The 26,157-nt window shown below is 41.4% G+C and overlaps 2 protein-coding genes across 2 annotated transcripts in view; one reads left to right on the top strand and one right to left on the bottom strand.

Annotated features, from left to right (window-relative positions):
- The first annotated feature begins 10 nt into the window (after positions 1-10).
- Positions 11-8,999, top strand: lzic (leucine zipper and CTNNBIP1 domain containing). The gene is made up of 7 exons (XM_084184459.1): positions 11-378; positions 681-790; positions 2,598-2,733; positions 7,553-7,651; positions 7,943-8,038; positions 8,335-8,416; positions 8,523-8,999. Exons 2-7 carry the CDS (start codon positions 690-692, stop codon positions 8,579-8,581), a joined length of 573 nt encoding a protein of 190 aa, XP_084040585.1. The 5' UTR covers positions 11-378; positions 681-689; the 3' UTR covers positions 8,582-8,999.
- Positions 9,000-10,784: 1,785 nt separating this feature from the next.
- clstn1 (calsyntenin 1) overlaps positions 10,785-26,157 on the bottom strand; it is a 75,567-nt gene continuing 60,194 nt past the window's right edge. The window contains exon 17 of the mRNA XM_084184849.1: positions 10,785-14,074. Within this exon, the coding sequence (XP_084040975.1) occupies positions 13,880-14,074 (195 nt within the window). The 3' untranslated portion in view covers positions 10,785-13,879. The remainder of the gene's footprint in view (positions 14,075-26,157) is intronic.

Here is a 26,157-nt window from a genome sequence, read left to right on the forward strand (position 1 = left end):
AAAAGGCCGCACCCACGGAATAAGGGTCAAGTGTAGATGGGATCCAGCTTTTGTCACATTTATGTTAAAATATATATTTTTGTTGCATTTTATCTAACCCTAACCCTTTTCCTAATTTTAACCCAATTCTTCTAACCTGCAACATTTAACCTACTGCATCATTTCTCATAAACCTGCTACGAAAAGTCAATTCGGACAAATTCTGGATCCCTTCTATCCATGACTACGGACAAGAGCTACGTTCACAACTCCCACACACACTCCCAAACGTTTTTACAGGAATTTTTTAACACATTTCATGGAGAAGTATTCAAAGATATGTTCACCTCTTCCCTAAGTTGATTGTGTTGAGACGATTTCTATTGTTGTAACGATCAGGTGAGGAGGATTTATTTGATTATTTTTTCCAGGCCAGCAGCTAGCCAACTACAACTACAGGACAATATATTTTGAATATTCTATTCTAAATGTGTTTCTAATCTACTACACTAAACAAACAACCTGGCCCAGACAGATGTATCTGGTGGCCAGTGGTAACAAGGTAGCTAACTACAGTAGCTAGCTAATAGCGAATGTTCTTGTCAAATGATAGACAGCTCCGTTGTGTTTGTAACTAGCTAGTTAATCCACAAGTGATACATGAAATTGAACTGTTTTCTCACTAAATGTGATATTTGCAGGGTGGCAGCATGGCTTCTCGTGGCAAATCAGAAACTGGGAAACTAAAACAAAACATGGAGGAGCAACTAGACAGATTGATGCAACAGCTCCAAGATTTGGAAGAGTGCAGGTACCCTCATCATCAGTCATTTCTAACTGTAACATCATGTGGGTTGTCTGGATGTTCCACGCACAGAACTAGAATGATTCATTCAATGTATTATATTTATATGATTCCTCAAAGTGATACAGTGGGGAAAAAAAGTATTTAGTCAGCCACCAATTGTGCAAGTTCTCCCACTTAAAAAGATGAGAGAGGCCTGTAATTTTCATCATAGGTACACATCAACTATGACAGACAAATTGAGAAAAAAAAATCCAGAAAATCACATTGTAGGATTTTTTATGAATTTATTTGCAAATGATGGTGGAAAATAAGTATTTGGTCACCTACAAACAAGCAAGATTTCTGGCTCTCACAGACCTGTAACTTCTTCTTTAAGAGGCTCCTCTGTCCTCCACTCGTTACCTGTATTAATGGCACCTGTTTGAACTTGTTATCAGTATAAAAGACACCTGTCCACAACCTCAAACAGTCACACTCCAAACTCCACTATGGCCAAGACCAAAGAGCTGTCAAAGGACACCAGAAACAAAATTGTAGACCTGCACCAGGCTGGGAAGACTGAATCTGCAATAGGTAAGCCGCTTGGTTTGAAGAAATCAACTGTGGGAGCAATTATTAGGAAATGGAAGACATACAAGACCACTGATAATCTCCCTCGATCTGGGGCTCCACGCAAGATCTCACCCCGTGGGGTCAAAATGATCACAAGAATGGTGAGCAAAAATCCCAGAACCACACGGGGGGACCTAGTGAATGACCTGCAGAGAGCTGGGACCAAAGTAACAAAGCCTACCATCAGTAACACACTACGCCGCCAGGGACTCAAATCCTGCAGTGCCAGACGTGTCCCCCTGCTTAAGCCAGTACATGTCCAGGCCCGTCTGAAGTTTGCTAGAGTGCATTTGGATGATCCAGAAGAGGATTGGGAGAATGTCATATGGTCAGATGTAAATATAACTTTTTGGTTAAAACTCAACTCGTCGTGTTTGGAGGACAAAGAATGCTGAGTTGCATCCAAAGAACACCATACCTACTGTGAAGCATGGGGGTGGAAACATCATGCTTTGGGGCTGTTTTTCTGCAAAGGGACCAGGACGACTGATCCGTGTAAAGGAAAGAATGAATGGGGCCATGTATCGTGAGATTTTGAGTGAAAACCTCCTTCCATCAGCAAGGGCATTGAAGATGAAACGTGGCTGGGTCTTTCAGCATGACAATGATCCCAAACACACCGCCCGGGCAACGAAGGAGTGGCTTCGTAAGAAGCATTTCAAGGTCCTGGAGTGGCCTAGCCAGTCTCCAGATCTCAACCCCATAGAAAATCTTTGGAGGGAGTTGAAAGTCCGTGTTGCCCAGCGACAGCCCCAAAACATCACTGCTCTAGAGGAGATCTGCATGGAGGAATGGGCCAAAATACCAGCAACAGTGTGTGAAAACCTTGTGAAGACTTACAAAAAACGTTTGACCTGTGTCATTGCCAACAAAGGGTATATAACAAAGTATTGAGAAACTTTTGTTATTGACCAAATACTTATTTTCCACCATAATTTGCAAATAAATTCATAAAAGATCCTACAATGTGATTTTCTGGATTTTGTTTCCTCATTTTGTCTGTCATAGTTGACGTGTACATATGATGAAAATTACAGGCCTCTCTCATCTTTTTAAGTGGGAGAACTTGCACAATTGGTGGCTGACTAAATACTTTTTTTCCCCCCACTGTACATGTAGCATTAATGGAATTTAGAGCACATCTCTGTACACCCATAGATATTGTTCCTCCATTACCAGGGCTCTCTGTTTATTCTAGAGAAGACCTAGATGAGGAAGAGTATGAGGAGACCAAGAAGGAAACCCTGGAGCAGTTGAGTGAGTTCAATGAGTCTCTGAAGAAGATGGTGACAGGCAACATGACACTGGTGGATGAGCTTGGAGGAATGCAACTGGTAGGGACTTTGGATGACCAGACCTTAGAATTAAGTAGAATACTATGAATATAAATAATATACTTCAGGGGTATCAAACTCATTCCATGGAGGTTCTAGGGTCTGCTGGTTTTTGTTAATTCCTTTAAATGCGTGTCCAATTAAAACCTAGACAACTAGGTGATGGCAGTTCCTAAATAATCAATTATCAATAAAGTGTAAGGAAGGAGCACTTGCATTAAAGAACATAATTGGTTAAAGAAAACTGTGATAAATAAAAAAGTATACCAGTTTCATTTAAGGACCAAAAGATTGACAGCCCTCCCATATAGATTGCAAAATAGTTGGGAAGAGATTTTTGACGTACCAATTCCATGGCATAGTGTTTATCAACTGATACGCAAAACGACGCCGGATTCAAAACTTATAATTTTTCAATTTAAATTATTATATAAAATTCTTGCAACCAATAGAATGCTATGTATATGAGGGATACAATCTTCCCAGCTCTGCAGATTTTGCTGCGAAGAGACAGAATCATTAGATCATTTGTTTTGGGACTGTCCATTTGTAGCTTGTTTTGGGACAGGAATGGCTAAAGGATTGCAATATTTACCTGGAGCTAACCCTGCAGATAGCAGTACTGGGTGATCTGAAAAGTCATAGTCAATCGATCAATAATATAATAATACTTTTAGCAAAAATGTTTATTTTCCATTTACAATCTGTAGCAACAATGAGAATAGAAAGGATCAGAATTTTTGTAAAACATCACAGTACAGTTGAAAAATATATGGCAAATAGAAATCCAATATGGATGGTATTAAGAGATAGATGGGTGGTGTTGAATGGAGTTGAAGGATGGGACTAATAACATCTAACAACAAGCAATAACAACAAGATAACTAATAATGTAAGCATACTGTGTCCATAATAAGCATAATAAGTATATAGGTTATAGGTTGAGAGCTTTTGTGAAAGAGCACAAGATATGGCATATAGAAGCAAACCGGATGGACATCATGAAAATGATCGGAGAGGTTGAGGGTAGAGGAAGTTCAACAGTAAAAACAAACAAAATATAATTATTGTAAAATTGACTGTTTCCATAAAATGTATATAGTATGTATAAGCTGGAAGTAGAGGCCTAAGCGTTGTTGTTCACTAGTTTACTCCAATTAGGGAAGGGGTGGTGGGGTTGGAAGATAATAAAGGGAAATATATTTTTTTAAAGGATGTGTATGTATGTATGTACAGTGGGGAGAACAAGTATTTGATACACTGCCGATTTTGCAGGTTTTCCTACTTACAAAGCATGTAGAGGTCTGTAATTTTTTTATCATAAGTACAGTTCAACTGTGAGAGACGGAATCTAAAACAAAATTCCAGAAAATCACATTGTATGATTTTCAAGTAATTAATTTGCATTTTATTGCATGACAAACGTATTTGATACATCAGAAAAGCAGAACTTAATATTTGGTACAGAAACCTTTGTTTGCAATTACAGAGATCATACGTTTCCTGTAGATCTTGACCAGGTTTGCACACACTGCAGCAGGGATTTTGGCCCACTCCTCCATACAGGCCTTCTCCAGATCCTTCAGGTTTCGGGGCTGTTGCTGGGCAATACGGACTTTCAGCTCCCTCCAAAGATTTTCTATTGGGTTCAGGTCTGGAGACTGGCTAGGCCACTCCAGGACCTTGAGATGCTTCTTACGGAGCCACTCCTTAGTTGCCCTGGCTGTGTGTTTCGGGTCTTTGTCATGCTGGAAGACCCAGCCACGACCCATCTTCAATGCTCTTACTGAGGGAAGGAGGTTGTTGGCCAAGATCTCGCGATACATGGCCCCATCCATCCTCCCCTCAATACGGTGCAGTCGTCCTGTCCCCTTTGCAGAAAAGCATCCCCAAATAATGATGTTTCCACCTCCATGCTTCACGGTTGGGATGGTGTTCTTGGGGTTGTACTCATCCTTCTTCTTCCTCCAAACACGGCGAGTGGAGTTTAGACCAAAAAGCTCTATTTTTGTCTCATCAGACCACATGACCTTCTCCCATTCCTCCTCTGGATCATCCAGATGGTCATTGGCAAACTTCAGACGGGCCTGGACATGCGCTGGCTTGAGCAGGGGGACCTTGCGTGCGCTGCAGGATTTTAATCCATGACGGCGTAGTGTGTTACTAATGGTTTTCTTTGAGAATGTGGTCCCAGCTCTCTTCAGGTCATTGACCAGGTCCTGCCGTGTAGTTCTGGGCTGATCCCTCACCTTCCTCATGATCATTGATGCCCCACGAGGTGAGATCTTGCATGGAGCCCCAGACCGAGGGTGATTGACCGTCATCTTGAACTTCTTCAATTTTCTAATAATTGCGCCAACAGTTGTTGCCTTCTCACCAAGCTGCTTGCCTATTGTCCTGTAGCCCATCCCAGCCTTGTGCAGGTCTACAATTTTATCCCTGATGTCCTTACACAGCTCTCTGGTCTTGGCCATTGTGGAGAGGTTGGAGTCTGTTTGATTGAGTGTGTGAACAGGTGTCTTTTATACAGGTAACGAGTTCAAACAGGTGCAGTTAATACAGGTAATGAGTGGAGAACAGGAGGGCTTCTTAAAGAAAAACTAACAGGTCTGTGAGAGCCGGAATTCTTACTGGTTGGTAGGTGATCAAATACTTATGTCATGCAATAAAATGCAAATTAATCACTTAAATCATACAATGTGATTTTCTGGATTTTTGTTTTAGATTCCATCTCTCACAGTTGAAGTGTACCTATGATAAAACCTCTACATGCTTTGTAAGTAGGAAAACCTGCAAAATCAGCAGTGTATCAAATACTTGTTCTCCCCACTGTATGTATGTACAGTGAGGGGAAAAAAAGTATTTGATCCCATGCTGATTTTGTACGTTTGCCCACTGACAAATAAATGATCAGTCTAAAATTTTAATGGTAGGTTTATTTCAACAGTGAGAGACAGAATAACAACAAAAAAATCCAGAAAAACCCATGTCAAAAATGTTATAAATTGATTTGCATTTTAATGAGGGAAATAAGTGTTTGACCCCCTCTCAATCAGAAAGATTTCTGGCTCCCAGGTGTCTTTTATACAGGTAACGAGCTGAGATTAGGAGCACACTCTTACAGGGAGTGCTCCTAATCTCAGTTTGTTACCTGTATAAAAGACACCTGTCCACAGAAGCAATCAATCAATCAGATTCCAAACTCTCCACCATGGCCAAGACCAAAGAGCTCTCCAAGGATGTCAGGGACAAGATTGTAGACCTGGGCTACAAGACCATCGCCAAGCAGCTTGGTGAGAAGGTGACAACAGTTGGTGCGATTATTTGCAAATGGAAGATACACAAAATAACTGTCAATCTCCCTCGGCCTGGGGCTTCATGCAAGTTCTCCCCTCGTGGAGTTGCAATGATCATAAGAACGGTGAGGAATCAGCCCAGAACTACACGGGAGGATCTTGTCAATGATCTCAAGGCAGCTGGGACCATAGTTACCAAGAAAACAATTGGTAACACACTACGCCGTGAAGGACTGAAATCCTGCAGCGCCCTCAAGGTCCCCCTGCTCAAGAAAGCACATACAGGGCCGTCTGAAGTTTGCCAATGAACATCTGAATGATTCAGAGGAGAACTGGGTGACAGTGTTGTGGTCAGATGAGACCAAAATCGAGCTCTTTGGAGGAGGAGGAATGCTGCCTATGACCCTAAGAACACCATCCCCACCGACAAACATGGAGGTGGAAACATTATGCTTTGGGGGTGTTTTTCTGCTAAGGGCACAGGACAACTTCACCGCGTCATAGGGATGATGGACAGGGCCATGTACCGTCAAATCTTGGGTGAGAACCTCCTTCCCTCAGCCAGGGCATTGAAAATGGGTCGTGGATGGGTATTCCAGCATGACAATGACCCAAAACACACGGCCAAGGCAACAAAGGAGTGGCTCAAGAAGAAGTACATTAAGGTCCTGGAGTGGCCTAGCCAGTCTCCAGACCTTAATCCCATAGAAAATCTGTGGAGGGAGCTGAAGGTTCGAGTAGCCAAACGTCAGCCTCGAAACCTTAATGACTTGGAGAAGATCTGCAAAGAGGAGTGGAACAAAATCCCTCCTGAGATGTGTGCAAACCTGGTGGCCAACTATAAGAAACGTCTGACCTCTGTGATTTCCAACAAGGGTTTTGCCACCAAGTACTAAGTCATGTTTTGCAGAGGGGTCAAATACTTATTTCCCTCATTAAAATGCAAATCAGTTTGTAACATTTTTTACATATGTTTTTCTGAATTTTGTTGTTGTTATTCTGTCTCTCACTGTTCAAATAAACCTACCATTAAAATTATAGACTGATCATGTCTTTGTCAGTGGGCAAACGTACAAAATCAGCAGGGGATCAAATACTTTTTTCCCTCACTGTATATATATATATATATATATATATATATATATATATATATATATATATATATATATATATATATATATATATATATATATATATTTGCGAGGGGAATAAAAACATTAGGGGGATTGGAAGTGATGCAGACAATTACATTGATGGAAGTTACAATCTATCTGCAATATTAAAGCTGATCTACCCCCTAATTTTCTTTACAATAATAATAATAAAATAAAATATAAAAAGGAAGGAGTGAAAACCTGCAGACACTGCCCTCCAGGGAATGAGTTTGACACCCCTGATCTAATGTATTTCTGTGGGCCATAACACTGTCATATCATAAGAGTGACATAATATCATAACGGTAATGACAAACCATAATGTTGTCATGATGCATGACATGGTAGAACTGTCTTTTTCTTCATTAGGCAATCCAGGCTGCCATCAGCCAAGCTTTCAAGACCCCCGAGGTGATCCGAATGTTTGCCAAGAAGCAGCCGGGGCAGTTGAGAACCAGATTAGCAGAGGTTGGTTGGAAGCACTGTTCATCCATGTATTTTATGTACATTATTGTTTGTACATTATTTAATACATTTACCGTAATATAAAAAGTAAGCTTTACATTCTAAAACCTGTTCAGTTCATGGAATGCTTTGAGGGCTGGATTCCCTGACACATATTAAGCCTAGTCGTGGACTAAAAAGCATGGTCAATGGAGAATCTCTATGGAAATAGCTTTTTAGTCCAGGACTAAGATTAATCTGTTACTGGTAAACCGCCCCTGAAGGTTTAGCCTAATGGTGTGAAATTCTCTGTAGATGGACCGTGATGTCATGGTGGGAAAACTTTTGAGGGACGTGTACACTCAGCAGAAGGTTGAGATTCTCACTGCCTTGAGAAAACTGGGCGAGAAGGTAAAAGGCCCATTGTACTAGTGTACTGTGATCCCTTCTTAATTTAACTTAAACTTATGATGAATACTGTAAGAGAAAGCGGCATTGAATATTTTGATAACCTGCTATGATGGAATGGTAATTGGTATAACATGTAATGAAATGTAACCATCTGGAATTCAATACATTTTATGCTATATATGTCATTAACTGTCATTTCATTTAGTGACATAATATAACAGGTGTCTTATGACTATGGTGTGGATTAATGTTCTTTCCTCAGTTTCACTCTTCATTTCTCTTTGTTCTTCCTGCAGCTTACAGTCGAAGACGACACTTTTCTGGCTGAAAATGTGACCGCAACTCTCAGCCAATTTGAAAGAATCACTGCAGACCTCGGTGAGCTTTAACTCTACTGCACTTCTCATTTATTTTACGTGTTACTATACCATGAGATCCAACCTCAACAATGTAAACTACTTAACCAGCATCTCACTCTTTTCAGGATCAGAAGACAAGATAATGGCTTTAGCTAGTTCTGGTGTGGAGAAAACCAAGGTATAGAGGGTAATCAGGTGTTGTCCAATGTCTACGATTGTGTTTTAACATCAAGTGTTTCCACCCAATAACAAAGGGCCATATATCATTGATAATTTAACCAATCATGCACTCAGACCATACTTGCTTTTAAAGAGTCAAGTTAAACTTTTGTACATTTATTTTCTTTTTCAGATGATTGTAAAACTTGGTATGCATTTGGTACTAGAGGTTTTGAGTAGAGTAGCCGATTTAGAATTTGAACAGTTGCACTGACAGTCCATGGGTCATCCTTTTTGTTAAGTGTGGCTCAGACATTTTTTGAAGGGTTTAAATTCCGTTTTCATGCTGATTGTCTTCATGGCTAAATCATTTTGTTTCAGCTCTTGGGTTGAATTATTTTTCCTGCATAACTGTTCATGTCAAAATAAATAAATGAACCATTGCAGTGTTTAAAGATGCAAAGCTGGGCTTAAATGTAATTGCATAACACACCAACCTGAACCAGCTCTGATAATTAATTCATAGGAGGCCGAAAATGTCAATCTAAAGTCAGTTTACATGCATCATTTTGGATGTATTGTGTAGTTTGCTTGACATCTGACTACAAAATACTTTCAAAAAATGTAATCATAAGTGGTTTAAGTTGGATCTCTTTATGATTTTTGTATTCCTAATATAAAGTTCAATTTCTCAATCTTCTGTCTCATTAAATATAGTCGGTGGGATTCTATACAGTAGTTCTGTTCTTTCAGCACCAGGGGGCACCATGACCAAATAATCATATTTGTAAGCAATACCAGTGCTCTGATTCCCCGACATTCTTGTAACTGAGTGGATTTGAACCGGGCAAAGCCGGTGGGGGAGGCAAGCCCTGCTCAAATGGACCGGTAATATTGTCAACAATGCAGCATGGTGCATCTTTCAAAACATCTCTTTTCCATAAAATGTATGTTTGAATTTTCATTGGGAAGGCAGATAAAGCGTTTTTATCAAAAGTAATCACTTTTGCATGTGAAAACACGCAATCATACTCATTACTCCACGTGGCTGAAGCAGCAGCTAACCTTTGGCTGAAGCAGCAGACATGGTTTCACAGAGTTCAAAATGAGCCAGGCTGCATCCTTTTCCATAAGAGTGTACTTGCACACTTCCTCTTATGTACAACCATTGTATTGGTGTAATCATTGGCTAGAGAACGTTTCCACCATGTTGAGGTGTGCAAGTGCACACTTAGGGAAAAGGCAAGGGCATTTAGATACAGCATACCTCAAGTACAGAGAATGACACCAGTCTTAAAAGTGTAAACTCATAATATAGAACAGAACATAATCCAGACACATTTGTACTCCATCTCATCATCCTTTATTTTGTTCACGAGCAAGCATTAACTTCACTACAATTTGCCTTTCAATTGGTAGAAAAGTGAGAGCAGCCCCAACAAGCACAAAAGGAAGCGTTCAACAGTTCTGAAAATATTGTCACCTTCCATTTTTGAGCAAAGATAAAAAATAAACAAAAAATGGTTGAGTGGTGTAGACTTGTGAAAACAGACAATCTGAGAATCAGTAGTATACATGTCCCCTCTCCCACTCAAATCGCACAGTTCCACATGTAATATACACAAAATTGTTGTTTTCAGTTGAAGTGATTCATGCAACATAAACACCCCTTGAATCCCAAAGCTCCTATATGTCTGCTGGATGGACAGTGACATTAATTCAATTCAATGCAAAGGAAAATGTCCAAGGGGCTGATCAAAAGTATCACAGAACTTGACTTGAGAGGCCCAAGCTCAACTGACTGGCGCAAACAGTTGTAAACTCCGGCTCCTTGGAATGGTGGCCGTTCAGTAGTATGTTTGATTTGTACTTTTCAATAAAAAAAATGTTTTAGAGGGAGATGAGATGTTCAGATAGAATGTTAAATTGACAATGGACTGTGACAAAATGAGCGTGAGAAATTTGGAGAGAATAGGATTATACTCTTGTTCTGGTGAATTTCATGCTGCCCTCAACAACTTTGTCTGCAAATCAGGCAATAATACACTGTTCAAATTTACCATTCACTATACACAAATAGGTAACTTTATACCCACATATGCCGGCTAGAGCATTTTAATATTGTACATATTTTTAGAAGTGGATTTCCTCAATATGATTCAGTACAATATCTATAGAGGATACAATATGGTCCTACTTTCGCTACACATAAACACATGACACCTATGTAAAACATGAACTTTTAATAAAACTAGCAGTGGACTATTACAACAAAATTAAATTAAATCACTTCCCCCAGCTCCGTAAGAAATCTAGCATTAAATAGTTACAAAATAAAGTTGCCACAACTAAAAGAGCTTGGATGAGTGTTTTGTTAGTTGTGTTAATTAATGCGCTGTGATCGGCAAAAGGCACTCCCAACTTGGGCCAGCTCGAACATGACCCCCTTATTGGGCCCTAGTCATTTTGAAGGGGAGACGGTTCACCACATTTTGACGGATGACCAATAATAATAAATACATTGGACCTAACAGAAATGCGATTGAGCGACTCCAGACATATGGTTTTGTTCCGCTCAGACATATGGTTTTGTTCAAACCCTCAAAAGTTACTTGGAACTGTCTCCAAAAAATGACTTTATATGAAAAGGTACATTTGTGTTACTTGAGCCATTATGTAATTTGGCCTCTAAAAATAGATTAACATGCAAAGTATAAGACTTCCTTTATAAACCTTTCCAACAGTTTTCCAACTTTGTCATGCCTCACCTTTACTTTGCACTTTGACAAATATTCCCAAAGTCATGCCATTAAACATACTTATGAAAGTTTTGCAGAATGTACATAATTCATTTGGATTCCTAAAACGGTGGAAAACGTTAACCTGTTTGAGGGGTACAAATCCTTTACCACATGTTTCTTTTAAAGGTATTGAGAGATGAACAAGCAGTGATTTCTGAGAGGTGATAGAGGTTAACATCTGACATCGTTTCAATTAATTGTATAAGTTTTATACTAATACCAGAGGGAAAAAAAGTTTACCAAATGTAAACAAATATCTTAGAACAACTCTACAGTACAGTTCCATGTACAATAAAATCTAGTGGCCTACTGCAAAAAAATATTTAATTTGAAAGATTCTAACAACAAAGAAGATTCAATTTGAAAGAGTTCTCATATCACAACAATGTGTCAGCAGTCACTTAAATGTATTCACATTTGTTATTACTTATTTGAAGGTTTCAAAATCCTGTAACTATGCTTAACTGTAATGAGAAAACCTTTAAAAAATGCATCTAATATATTATTATTATTTCAGGTTAAATAGCCATGCCATGAAAAAAATCATTGAAAAAATATTTTGAAATGTTCTCGCATTTCATTTCTCTTCCAAAGAATGACAACAGCCGTGGTATTGAACTGAGCCCTCCTTAAACTAGACTACCCACATGCCTCAGCTCCGTCTGTATGTTGAGATTCGTTCGTGTTTTTGTTCTAATATTTTTGATGCCACGGCAGGACTGGAATATGGCAGGACTTTTTGAAGCTGCAGATGGAGTGTAGTTCTCTGCTGGTCCTAATGTGCTAGCAGAAATATTAACATCTACACTCAACGTCAATTGGTTGCGAAACTGCAGAAGCTGGCTGTTTTCTTAGTACCTTTAGCTACATCGGACTGTGGTTTACTGAACGTGATCATCTTGACCTCAAATTACCTTCTGTACAATAACAGACTAGAATGGGAATTAAATACATTGTCGCCTTGAGTACAGCATTGCCACCTGTGCAAGTCAAGCAAAGTAATAATAATTTGGTGGGTGCTTATATTTGTCTCTTTTCATACGTGTGAATTGGAAATTTGTTTTTTGCATATCCCAACTCTCCCTGAAACACCCTCGGAGAGTGGGGTCTCGGGGCCATGGTCTGCCATTATCAACGGCGACCCTGGAGCAATTAAGGTTAAGTGCCTTGCTCAAGGGCACATCGACAATATAGATCACCTTGTCGGCTCTGGGATTCGAACTAGCTATCTTTCGGTTACTGGCCCAACGCTCTAACCGCTAGGCTACCTCCCGCCCTTGTGTATGTGTAGCATGTGAGGAGCCGAACGCAAAATCGACCAGTCCTGTCCCCACTAAGCAAAGAAATAACTACTTCCTTGCAAATGAAAATACAAAATGAGCAACACTTTGCCATAGAAACATCTGTGTACAGTTCTGGGTCTGGGTTTCTCTTCTTGAAGCGGACATTTTGTACAAGTACGACGGAACAGCTTTGCCCAAAAATGTGCAACATGCTATAGCCTTTGTGACACAAATATTCTACACAACGTACTGCGTCTTTTTAGATATTGGACCCCTTTGTTTAGGCCTTCACTAACACATTGACTAATTACATGGTTTCTTCATATTTACAAAATATTAAAAAGCAATTTATTGATCTACACATATGACTTGTTCAAATATCCTCATGCACTAAAAGGAGAAAAATGTAAATATGCGGTCTACGTGTCTGAAGCATCATCTCGTTTCACTCTTCGGACTACAACTCAAGCACACAAAGAAAAAAGAACAGAAAGTCAAAGCTTCTCTCGTTTAGCGGCAAACAAATCGAAAACGGATGTGTAAGGAATATACATTTAAAAAAGAATCCATTTTGAAAGCCTTACATCAGTAAAGAAACTAAACAAAAGTGCAAGGTTGTTTCCTCACGGTAACTCAAAACAAAATGCAAATGTAGGCCAAGTTTTCCCGGGAATAAAACATTATAAATTAAAAAAGTAAGAAATCAGCGATCCGGTGATTACTATACTACACTGAGTACCACTAAGATGACGACAGGGAAACCTTGACAATATATCGCTTTTAAGGGAGATTTTTGTTTTGTTTTTACATCATGGCTCCTCGGTAAGGAATCTGTAAGGGTGTGCCCCCACTGGTTAGGAGGGGTAGTGAGGATGAGAACTTGTGTGAGTCGTGTGTTAGCGTGTGTATGTATCTGAGTGTGTGTGAGAAGTGTCTATCACAGGAGGCTGCTGAGGGGAGAACCGCTCATAATAATGGCAGGAACAGAGCAAATAGAATGGCATCAAACACCTGGAAACCATGTGTTTTGTTGTATTTGATACCATTCCACTCCTTCTGCTCCAGTCATTACCACGAGCCTGTTCTCCCCAATTCATGTGCCACCAACCTCCTGTGGTGTGTATGTGTGTGTGTATATACGAGTGTGTGTCAGAAGTGTGTGTTTGCATGTGTGTGTGAGAATTGTGTGTTTGCGTGTTCATGTGAAAATGTATGAGTGTGTGTATATGTGCGTGTCTGTTAGTAGGTGAGTGTGGAGTCGTCCCACTCCAGCTGCTGCTGTCTGCTGGCACCCTGCTGGTCCTCTGGCTCTCCAGCCTCCTCATCCTCGCTGCTCTCCGACTCGGCACTTGTGATGTCGTCTTCCTCCTCACCTTCCTCGCTCTCCTCCTCCTCTTCCTCCTCCTCCTCACTGCTGTGTTGGTCCTCGTAAGTCTACCAGAGGAAAGAGGGAGAGGGTCAGTCTTTCACACATTATTAAGTGATTGTGAGAAAGATCTGAAAGAAGTGGAGGAACCTGATGAGCAGATGCGTAGGCTGTACCCAACACTTATGCTGCTGCCATACTGTTTACTATTATTATTTATCTTGATACCAGTCACTTTCTCCTAATCCCCTCCTACATGTACACATCTACCTCAAATACTCCAGTATCCCTGCACATTGTACATTTGGTATTGGCACTGACCCTGTATGTAGCTTCCTCTCTTATTTCTGTGTTTTCTTTATTATACAGTGCCTTCGGAAAGTATTCAGACCCCTTGACTTTTTCCAAACTTTGTTACGTTACAGCCTTATTCTAAAATGGATTTTAAAAAATCCTCAGCAATCTACACATAATACCCCATAATGACAAAGCGAGTTTTCGTGTGCATGTGAAAATTTTAGAAACGTATTAAAAGAAAAAAACATAAATATCTTATTTACATAAGTATTCAGACCCTTTGCTATGGGACTAGAAATTGAGCTCAGGTGCATCCTGTTTCCATTGATCATCCTTGATATTTCTACAACTTGATTGGAGTCCACCTGTGGTAAATTCAATTGATTGGACATGATTTGGAAAGGCACACACCTGTCTATATAAGGTCCCACAGTTGACAGTGCATGTCAGAGCAAAAACCAAGCCATTAGGTCGAAGGAATTGTCCGTAGAGCTCCGAGACAAGATTGTGTTGAGGCAGGAGCAGCATTAAGGGTCCCCAAGAACACAGTGGCCTCCATCATTCTTAAATGGAAGAAGTTTGGAACCACCAAGACTCTTCCTAGAGCTGGCTGCCTGGCCAAACTGAGCAATCGGGGGAGAAGGGCCTTGGTCAGGGAGGTGACCAAGAACCCGATGGTCACTCTGACAGAGCTCTAGAGTTCCTCTGTGGAGATGGGAGAACCTTCCAGAAGGACATCCATCTCTGTAGCACTCCACCAATCAGGCCTTTATGGTACGAGTGACCATACGGAAGCCACTCCTCAGTAAAAGACACAACAGCCCACTTGGAGTTTGTCAAAAGATACCTAAAGACTCTCAGACCTTGAGAAACAAGATTCTCTGGTCTGATGAAGCCAAAATTGAACTCTTTGGCCTGAATGCCAAGCGTCACATCTGGAGGAAACCTGGCTCCATCCCTACAGTTAAGCATGGTGGTGGCAGCATCATGCAGTGGGGATGTTTTCAGCAGCAGGGACTGGGAGACTAGTCAGGATCAAGGCAAAGATGAACGGAGAAAAGTACAGAGAGATCGTTGATGAAAACCTGCTCCAGAGAGCTCAGGACCTCAGACTGGGGCAAAGGTTCACCTTCCAACAGGACAACGACCCTAAGCACACAGCCAAGACAACCCAGGAGTGGCTTCGGGATAAGTCTCTGAATGTCCTTGAGTGGCCCAGCCAGAGCCTGGACTTGAACCCGATCGAACATCTCTGGAGAGACCTGAAACTAGCTGTGCAGCAATGCTTCCCATCCAACCTGACAGAGCTGGAGAGGATCTGCAGAGAAGAATAGGAGAAACTCCCCAAATACAGGAGTGCCAAGCTTGTAGTGCCATAACCAAGAAGACTTGAGGCTGTAATCGCTGCCAAAGGTGCTTCAACAAAGTACTGAGTAAAGGGTCTGAATACTTATGTAATTGTGATATTTCAGTATTTTATTTGTAATAAATGTGCATAAATGTCTAAAAACCTGTTTTCCTGTCTTTATGGGGTATTGTATGTAGATTGATAAGGGAAAATAACAATTTAATCAATTTTAGAATAAGGCTGTAACGTAACAAAATGTGGAAAAAGTCAAGGGGCCTGAATGCACTAATATATATATATATATATATATATATATATATATATATACAAATACATATACACACATACACACACACAACCGTTCAAAAGTTTGGGGTCACTTAGAAATGTCCTTATTTTCAAAAGAAAATCAATTTCTGTCCATTAAAATGACATCAAATTGATCAGAAATACAGTGTAGACATTGTTAATGTTGTAAATGGCTATTGTAGCTGGAAATGGCTGATTTTTAATGGAACATCTACATAGGCATACAGAGTCCATTATCAGCAACCATCAGTCCTGTCTTCCAATGGCACATTGTGTTTGCTAATCCAAGTTTATCATTTTAAAAGTCTAATTGATCATTAGAAAACCCTTTTGCAATTATGTTAGCACAGCTGAAAACTGTTGTGCTGATTAAAGAAGCAATAAAACTGGCCTTCTTGAGACTAGTTGAGTATCTGGAGCATCAGCAATTGTGGGTTCGATTACAGGATCTAAATGGCCATAAACAAATAACTTTCTTCTGAAACTCAGTCTATTCTTGTTCTGAGAAATGAAGGCTATTCCATGCGAGAAATTGCCAAGAAACTGAAGAACTCGTACAACGCTGTGTACTACTCCCTTCACAGAGGAAAGAGGAGTGGGAGGCCCCGGTGCACAACTGAGCAAGAGCACAAATACATTAGAGTGTCTAGTTTGAGAAACGGACAACTGGCAGCTTCATTAAATAGTACCCGCAAAACACCAGTCTCAACATCAACAGTGAAGAGGCGACTCCGGGATGCTGACCTTCTAGGCAGAGTTGCAAAGAAAAAGCCATATCTCAGACTGGCCAATCAAAATAAAAGATTAAGATGGGCAAAAGAACACAGACACTGGACAGAGGAAGATTGGAAAAAAGTGTTATGGACAGACGAATCGAAGTTTGAGGTGTTCGGATCACAAAGAAGAACATTTGTGAGACGCAGACCAAATGAAAAGATGCTGAAGGAGTGCTTGATGCCATCTGTCAAGCATGGTGGAGGCAATGTGATGGTCTGAGGGTTCTTTGGTGGTGGTAAAGTGGGAGATTTGTACAGGGTAAAAGGGATCTTGAAGAAGGAAGGCTATTTTGCAACACCATGCCATACCCTGTGGACGGTGCTTGATTGGAGCCAATTTCCTCCTACAACAGGACCCAAACCACAGCTCCAAACTATGCAATAACTATTTAGGGAAGAAGCAGTCAGCTGGTATTCTGTCTATAATGGAGTGGCCAGCACAGTCACCGGATCTCAACCCTATTGAGCTGTTGTGGGAGCAGCTTGACTGTATGGTACGTAAGAAGTGCCCATCAAGCCAATCCAACTTGTGGGAGGTGCTTCAGGTAGTAGCATTTACATTTACATTACATTACATTTACGTCATTTAGCTGACGCTCTTATCCAGAGCGACTTACAGTTAGTGCATACATTATTATTTTTCATACTGGCCCCCCATGGGAAACGAACCCACAACCCTGGCGTTGCAAACGCCATGCTCTATCAACTGAGCTACCTCCCTGCCTGCCATTCCCTCCCCTACCCTGGACGACGCTGGGCCAATTGTGCGCCGCCCCATTGGTCTCCCGGTTGCGGCCGGCTACAGCAGAGCCTGGATTCGAACCAGGATCTCTAGTGGCACAGCTAGCACTGCGATGCAGTGCCTTAGACCACTGCGCCACTCGGGAGTTAAGCATGGGGTGAAATCTCTTCAGATTACCTCAACAAATTGACAACTAGAATGCCAAAGGTCTGCAAGGCTGTAATTGCTGCAAATGGTGGATTCTTTGACGAAAGGACACAATTATTATTTCAATTAAAAATCATTTTCTAATCTTGTCAATGACTACATTTCCTATTCATTTTGCTATATTTCCTATTCAAACTCATTTCATGTATGTTTTCATGGAAAACAAGGACATTTCTAAGTGACCCCAAACGTTTGAACGGTGGTGGTAGTAGACAGACAGACAGACACTCACTACCGGTCAAAAGTTTAAGAACACCTACTCATTCAAGGGAATCATTACACCAATTATTTTTCTAACTGTACTGGTGCTCCCAAATAAACATTCTAAGTCGCACAGCAAAAATGTATAAGCATAGGTGACCAAAATTGTTGCACTTTAGAGCTCTGGTCGTGAACAGCAAATAAATACCTGCACGCTGTTGAATACACCCATTATTTTGTTAAATGGATAGTTCAGCAATTTTACATATTAATTCGATGTTCCTTTGCTAACCTTGAAAGCAGTTTACAGACAAGGAAACAAATATATACAGTACCAGTCAAAAGTTTGGACACGCCTACTCATTCAAGGATTTTTCTTTATTTTTACTATTTTCTACATTGTAGAATAATAGTGAAGACATCAAACCTATGAAATAACACATATGGAATCATGTAGTAACCAAAAAAGTGTTAAACAAATCAAAATGTATTTAATATATTTTAGATTCTTCAAAGTAGCTACCCTTTGCCTTGATGACAGCTTTGCACACTCTTGGCATTCTCTCAACCAGCTTCATGAGGTAGTCACCTGGAATGCATTTCAATTAACAGGTGTGCCATGTTAAAAGTTAATTTGTGGAATTTCTTTCCTTCTTAATGCGTTTGAGCCAATCAGTTGTGTTGTGACAAGGTAGGGGTGGTATACAGAACATAGCCCTATTTGGTAAAAGACCAAGTACATATTTTGGCAGGAACAGCTCAAATAAGCAAAGAGAAATGACAGTCCCTCATTACTTTAACATGAAGATCAGTCAATACGGAACATTTCAAGAACTTTGAAAATGTCTTCAAGTGCAGTCGCAAAAACCATCAAGCGCTATGATGAAACTGGCTCTCATGAGGACCGCCACAGGAAAGGAAGACCCAGAGTTACCTCTGCTGCAGAGGATAAGTTAATTAGAGTTACCAGACTCAGAAATTGCAGCCCAAAAAAATTATTCACAGAGTTCAAGTAACAGACACATATCAACATCAACTGTTCAGAGGAGACCTCGTGAACCAGGCCTTCATGGTCGAATTGCTGCAAAGAAACCACTACTAAAGGACACCAATAATAAGAAGAGACTTGCTTGGGCCAAGAAACACAAGCAATGGACATTAGACCGGTGGAAATCTGTCCTTTGGTCTGATGAGTCCAAATGTGAGATTTTTTGTTCCAACCACCGTGTCTTTGTTAGACGCAGAGTAGGTGAACGGATGATCTCTGCATGTGTGGTTCCCACCGTGAAGCACGGAGGAGGTGGTGTGATGGTGTGGGTGTGCTTTGCTGGTGACACTGTCTGTGATTTATTTAGAATTCAAGGCACACTTAACCAGCATGGCTACCACAGCATTCTGCAGCGATACGCCATCCCATCTGGTTTGCGCTTAGTGGGACTATCATTTGTTTTTCAACAGGACAATGACCCAACACACCTCCAGGCTGTGTAAGAGCTATTTGACCAAGAAGGAGAGTGATGGAGTGCTGCATCAGATGACCTGGCCTCCACAATCACCCGACCTCAACCCAATTGAGATGGTTTGGGATGAGTTGGACCGCAGAGTGGAGGAAAAGCAGCCAACAAGTGCTCAGCATTTGTGGGAACTCCTTCAAGATTGTTGGACAAGCATTCGAGGTGAACCTGGTTGAGAGAATGCAAAGAGTGTGCAAAGCTGTCATCAAGGCAAAGGGTGGCTACTTTGAAGAATCTCAAATATAAAATATATTTTGATTTGTTTAACACTTTTTTGGTTACTACATGATTCCATATGTGTTATTTCATAGTTTTGATGTCTTCACTATTATTCTACAATGTAGAAAATAGCACAAATAAAGAAAAACCCTTGAATGAGTAGGTGTGTCCAAACTTTTGACTGGTACCGTACATACAGTTGAAGTCGGAAGTTTACATACACCTTAGCCAAATACATTTAAACTCATTCCTGACATTTAATCCTAGTAAATATTCCCTATCTTAGGTCAGTTAGGATCACCACTTTATTTTAAGAATGTGTAATGTCAGAATAATAGTAGAGAGAATGATTTATTTCAGCTTTTATTTCTTTCATCACATTCCCAGTGGGTCAGAAGTTTACATACACTCAATTAGTATTTGGTAGCATTGCCTTTAAATTGTTTAACTTGGGTCAAACGTTTCGGGTAGCCTTCCACAATAAGTTGGGTGAATCTTGGCCTATTCCTCCTGACAGAGCTGGTGTAACTGAGTCAGGTTTGTAGGCCTCTTTGCTGGCACACGCTTTTTCAGTTCTGCCCACAAATTTTCTATAGGATTGAGGTCAGGGCTTTGTGATGGCCACTCCAATACCTTGACTTTGTTGTCCTTAAGCCATTTTGCCACAACTTTGGAAGTATGCTTGGGGTCCATTTGGAAGACCCATTTGCGACCAAGCTTTAACTTCCTGACTGATGTCTTGAGATGTTGCTTCAATGATGCCATCTATTTTGTGAAGTGCACCAGTCCCTCCTGCAGCAAAGCACCACCACAGCATGATGCTGCCACCCCCATGCTTCACGGTTGGGATGGTGTTCTTCGGCTTGCAAGCTTTTCCCTTTTTCCTCCAAACATAACGATGGTCATTATGGCCAAACAGTTCTATTTTTGTTTCATCAGACCAGAGATCATTTCTCCAAAAAGTACGATCTTTGTCCCCATGTGCAGTTGCAAACCATAGTCTGGCTTTTTTATGGCGGTTTTGGAGCAAAGGCTTCTTCCTTGCTGAGCGGCCTTTCAGGTTATGTCGATATAGGACTAGTTTTACTGTGGATATAGATACTTTTGTACCTGTTTCCTCCAGCATCTACACAAGGTCCTTTGCTGTTGTTCTGGGATTGATTTGCACTTTTCACACCAAAGTATGTTAATCTCTAGGAGACAGAACGCGTCTCCTTCCTGAGCGGTATGACGGCTACGTAGTCCCATGGTGTTTATACTTGCGTACTATTGTTTGTACAGATGAACGTGGTACCTTCAGGCGTTTGGAAATTGCTCCCAAGGATGAACCAGGTCTGCAATTCTTTTTCTGTTTAAAGGTACAGTCAACTTAATGTATGTAAACTTCTGACCCACTGGAATTGTGATACAGTGAATTATAAGTTAAATAATCTGTCTGTAAACAATTGTTGGAAAAATGACTTGTGTCATGCACAAATAGAGGTCTAAGCATTGTTGTTCACTAGTTTACTCCAATTAGGGAAAGGGTAGTGGGGTTGGAAAGTAATAAAGGGGAATATATTTTTATTTTAAAAAGGATATGTACAGTGGGGAAAAAAAGTATTTAGTCAGCCACCAATTGTGCAAGTTCTCCCACTTAAAAAGATGAGAGAGGCCTGTAATTTTCATCATAGGTACACGTCAACTATGACAGACAAACTGAGAAAAAAATTTCCAGAAAATCACATTGTAGGATTTTTTATGAATGTATTTGCAAATTATGGTGGAAAATAAGTATTTGGTCACCTACAAACAAGCAAGATTTCTGGCTCTCACAGACCTGTAACTTTTTCTTTAAGAGGCTCCTCTGTCCTCCACTCGTTACCTGTATTAATGGCACCTGTTTGAACTTGTTATCAGTATAAAAGACACCTGTCCACAATCTCAAACAGTCACACTCCAAACTCCACTATGGCCAAGACCAAAGAGCTGTCAAAGGACACCAGAAACAACATTGTAGACCTGCACCAGGCTGGGAAGACTGAATCTGCAATAGGTAAGCAGCTTGGTTTGAAGAAATCAACTGTGGGAGCAATTATTAGGAAATGGAAGACATACAAGACCACTGATAATCTCCCTCGATCTGGGGCTCCACGCAAGATCTCACCCCGTGGGGTCAAAATGATCACAAGAACGGTGAGCAAAAATCCCAGAACCACACGGGGGGACCTAGTGAATGACCTGCAGAGAGCTGGGACCAAAGTAACAAAGCCTACCATCAGTAACACACTACGCCGCCAGGGACTCAAATCCTGCAGTGCCAGACGTGTCCCCCTGCTTAAGCCAGTACATGTCCAGGCCCGTCTGAAGTTTGCTAGAGTGCATTTGGATGATCCAGAAGACGATTGGGAGAATGTCAGATGAAACCAAAATAGAACTTTTTGGTAAAAACTCAACTCGTCGTGTTTGGAGGACAAAGAATGCTGAGTTGCATCCAAAGAACACCATACCTACTGTGAAGCATGGGGGTGGAAACATCATGCTTTGGGGCTGTTTTTCTGCAAAGGGACCAGGACGACTGATCCGTGTAAAGGAAAGAATGAATGGGGCCATGTATCGTGAGATTTTGAGTGAAAACCTCCTTCCATCAGCAAGGGCATTGAAGATGAAACGTGGCTGGGTCTTTCAGCATGACAATGATCCCAAACACACCGCCCGGGCAACGAAGGAGTGGCTTCGTAAGAAGCATTTCAAGGTCCTGGAGTGGCCTAGCCAGTCTCCAGATCTCAACCCCGTAGAAAATCTTTGGAGGGAGTTGAAAGTCTGTGTTGCCCAGCGACAGCCCCAAAACATCACTGCTCTAGAGGAGATCTGCATGGAGGAATGGGCCAAAATACCAGCAACAGTGTGTGAAAACCTTGTGAAGACTTACAGAAAACGTTTGACCTGTGTCATTGCCAACAAAGGGTATACAACAAAGTATTGAGAAAGTTTTGTTATTGACCAAATACTTATTTTCCACCATAATTTGCAAATAAATTCATTAAAAATCCTACAATGTGATTTTCTGGATTTTATTTTCTCATTTTGTCTGTCATAGTTGACGTGTACCTATGATGAAAATTACAGGTCTCTCTCATCTTTTTATGTGTGAGAACTTGCACAATTGGTGGCTGACTAAATACTTTTTTCCCCCACTGTATGTATGTATGTATGAATGAATGTAAGTGTATATATATATATATATATATACACAGTGGGGGAAAAAAGTATTTAGTCAGCCACCAATTGTACAAGTTCTCCCACTTAAAAAGATGAGAGAGGCCTGTAATTTTCATCATAGGTACACGTCAACTATGACAGACAAAATTAGAAAAAAAATATCCAGAAAATCACATTGTAGGATTTTTAATGAATTTATTTGCTAATTATGGTGGAAAATAAGTATTTGGTCAATAACAAAAGTTTCTCAATACTTTGTTATATACCCTTTGTTGGCAATGACACAGGTCAAACGTTTTCTGTAAGTCTTCACAAGGTTTTCACACACTGTTGCTGGTATTTTGGCCCATTCCTCCATGCAGATCTCCTCTAGAGCAGTGATGTTTTGGGGCTGTCGCTGGGCAACACGGACTTTCAACTCCCTCCAAAGATTTTCTATGGGGTTGAGATCTGGAGACTGGCTAGGCCACTCCAGGACCTTGAAATGCTTCTTACGAAGCCACTCCTTCGTTGCCCGGGCGGTGTGTTTGGGATCATTGTCATGCTGAAAGACCCAGCCACGTTTCATCTTCAATGCCCTTGCTGATGGAAGGAGGTTTTCACTCAAAATCTCACGATACATGGCCCCATTCATTCTTTCCTTTACACGGATCAGTCGTCCTGGTCCCTTTGCAGAAAAACAGCCCCAAAGCATGATGTTTCCACCCCCATGCTTCACAGTAGGTATGGTGTTCTTTGGATGCAACTCAGCATTCTTTGTCCTCCAAACACGACGAGTTGAGTTTTTACCAAAAAGTTATATTTTGGTTTCATCTGACCATATGACATTCTCCCAATCCTCTTCTGGATCATCCAAATGCACTCTAGCAAATTTCAGACGGGCCATGGACATGTACTGGCTTAAGCAGGGGGACACGTCTGCCACTTCAGGATTTGAGTCCCTGGCGGCGTAGTGTGTTACTGATGGTAGACTTTGTTACTTTGGTCCCAGCTCTCTGCAGGTCATTCACTAGGTCCCCCCGTGTGGTTCTGGGATTTTTGCTCACCGTTCTTGTCATCATTTTGACCCCACGGGTGAGATCTTGCGTGGAGCCCCAGATCGAGGGAGATTATCAGTGGTCTTGTATGTCTTCCATTTCCTAATAATTGCTCCCACAGTTGATTTCTTCAAACCAAGCTGCTTACCTATTGCAGATTCAGTCTTCCCAGCCTGGTGCAGGTCTACAATTTTGTTTCTGGTGTCCTTTGACAGCTCTTTGGTCTTGGCCATAGTGGAGTTTGGAGTGTGACTGTTTGAGGTTGTGGACAGGTGTCTTTTATACTGATAACAAGTTCAAACTGGTGCCATTAATACAGGTAACGAGTGGACGACAGAGGAGCCTCTTAAAGAAGAAGTTACAGGTCTGTGAGAGCCAGAAATCTTGCTTGTTTGTAGGTGACCAAATACTTATTTTCCACCATAATTTGCAAATAAATTCATAAAAAATCCTACAATGTGATTTTCCTGATTTTTTTTCCTCAATTTGTCTGTCATAGTTGACGTGTACCTATGATGAAAATTACAGGCCTCTCTCATCTTTTTAAGTGGGAGAACTTGCACAATTGGTGGCTGACTAAATATTTTTTCCCCCACTGTACCTTTAAAAAATTGATCAGAAAACCAGTCAGTATCTGGTGTGACCATCATTTGCCTCATGCAGCGCGACATCTCCTTCGCAGAGAGTTGATCAGGCTGTTCATTGTGGCCTGTGGAATGTTCTCCCACTCCTCTTCAATGGCTGTGTGAAGTTGCTGGATATTGGCGGGAACTGGAACATGCTGTCGTACAAATCAATCCAGAGCATCCCTAACACACTCAATGGGTGACATGTCTGCAGGCCACTGAAGAACTGGTACATTTTCAGCTTCCAGGAATTGTGTACGGATCCTTGCGACATGGGGCAGTGCATTATGCTGAAACATGAGGTGATGGCAGCGGATGAATGGCACGACAATGGGCCTCAGGTTCTTGTCACGGTATATCTGTGCATTCAAATTGCCATCGATAAAATGCAATTGTGTTCGTTGTCCGTAGCTTATGCCTGCCCATACAATAGCCACACCAATTTCAAATTAATCCTCCAGAAACGACAGAACAAATAATGCAACAAATATCGTGGTTAAACTCAAATATACTAATTGATAAAAAACAATTTTTTTGCCGGGTCCCCTGTAGCTCAGTTGGTAGAGCATGACGCTTGCAACGCCAGGGTTGTGGGTTCGTTTCCCACGGGGGGCCAGTATGAAAATGTATGCACTCACTAACTGTAAGTCGCTCTGGATAAGAGCGTCTGCTAAATGACTAAAATGTCAATGTAAAAAAGGTATAATCTTTGTAAATGATATCATAGGTAGAACTGGTGGAGTTGTCACACATGCAGCTAACAAAAACTGGAATGGAAATGTCTGCTCTACCCAAAATTACAACCAAATAATTGCAGCATTACCGCAAAAATGGAAAAGGAAAGTGGAAGGGGGAAAAAGTAAGGAACTTGTCTGTCGGCCCTGCGTTAAAGACCATAATTGGTTAAAGAAAATAGTGATAAATATAAAAGTATACCAGTTTCATTTAAGGACCAAAGGATTGACAGCTGTCCTATTGTCACGTTTCCTGTCGTTTGGGATGTTGACGAAGACATCCGCCTGGCGGCTCAGGAGGACCCAGTGCCTGCCAACGCCCCTCCGGGGCGCGTGTATGTACCCACCAGTGTCCGTGACCGCCTGCTGATCTGGGCGCACACCACCCTTACGGCAGGGCACTCTGGTATTACGCGCACCCTGCATTCTCTTGCCCAAAAATACTGGTGGCCCACCTTGGCTTCTGATGTCTCCTGCTACGTCAACTCATGTTCCGTATGTGCCCAAACGAAGACACCTTGGAACTCCCCGGCAGGCAAACTAGTTCCTCTCCCAGTGCCTCAGTGACCTTGGTCACACCTGTCCATAGACTTTGTCACCAACCTTCCACGTTTTGACGGCTTCACCACAGTCATGGTGGTTGTAGATCGGTTCTCCAAATCATGCCGTTTTTTGCGACTAACTGGTCTTCCTTCTGCTCTCCAGGTTGCTGAGGTCCTGTTCCAACAGGTCTTCCGGCATTATGGACTTCCGGAGGACATTGTCTCGGACCGTGGCCCCCAATTCACCTCCCGAGTGTGGAAGGCTTTCCTGGGGAAGATTGGGGCCACGGCCAGCCTCACTTCCAGGTATAGGCCTCAGTCGAATGGGCAGGTGGAGCGCATGAACCAGGAGCTGGGGAAGTTTCTTCGTTGCCACTGTCAGGGCCGGCAGGGTGAGT

This window comes from Coregonus lavaretus (assembly GCF_964263955.1).
Source record: "Coregonus lavaretus genome assembly, chromosome: 20".
NCBI classification, from domain to species: domain Eukaryota; kingdom Metazoa; phylum Chordata; class Actinopteri; order Salmoniformes; family Salmonidae; genus Coregonus; species Coregonus lavaretus.

Bases quoted from the DNA above. Each gene is read 5' to 3' on its own strand.
- lzic (XM_084184459.1), top strand. From the start codon at position 690: ATGGCTTCTCGTGGCAAATCAGAAACTGGGAAACTAAAACAAAACATG. The intron at 8,039-8,334 runs GTAAAAGGCCCA...TTCTTCCTGCAG, and splicing joins TGAGAAAACTGGGCGAGAAG to CTTACAGTCGAAGACGACAC. The intron at 8,417-8,522 runs GTGAGCTTTAAC...CACTCTTTTCAG, and splicing joins AAGAATCACTGCAGACCTCG to GATCAGAAGACAAGATAATG.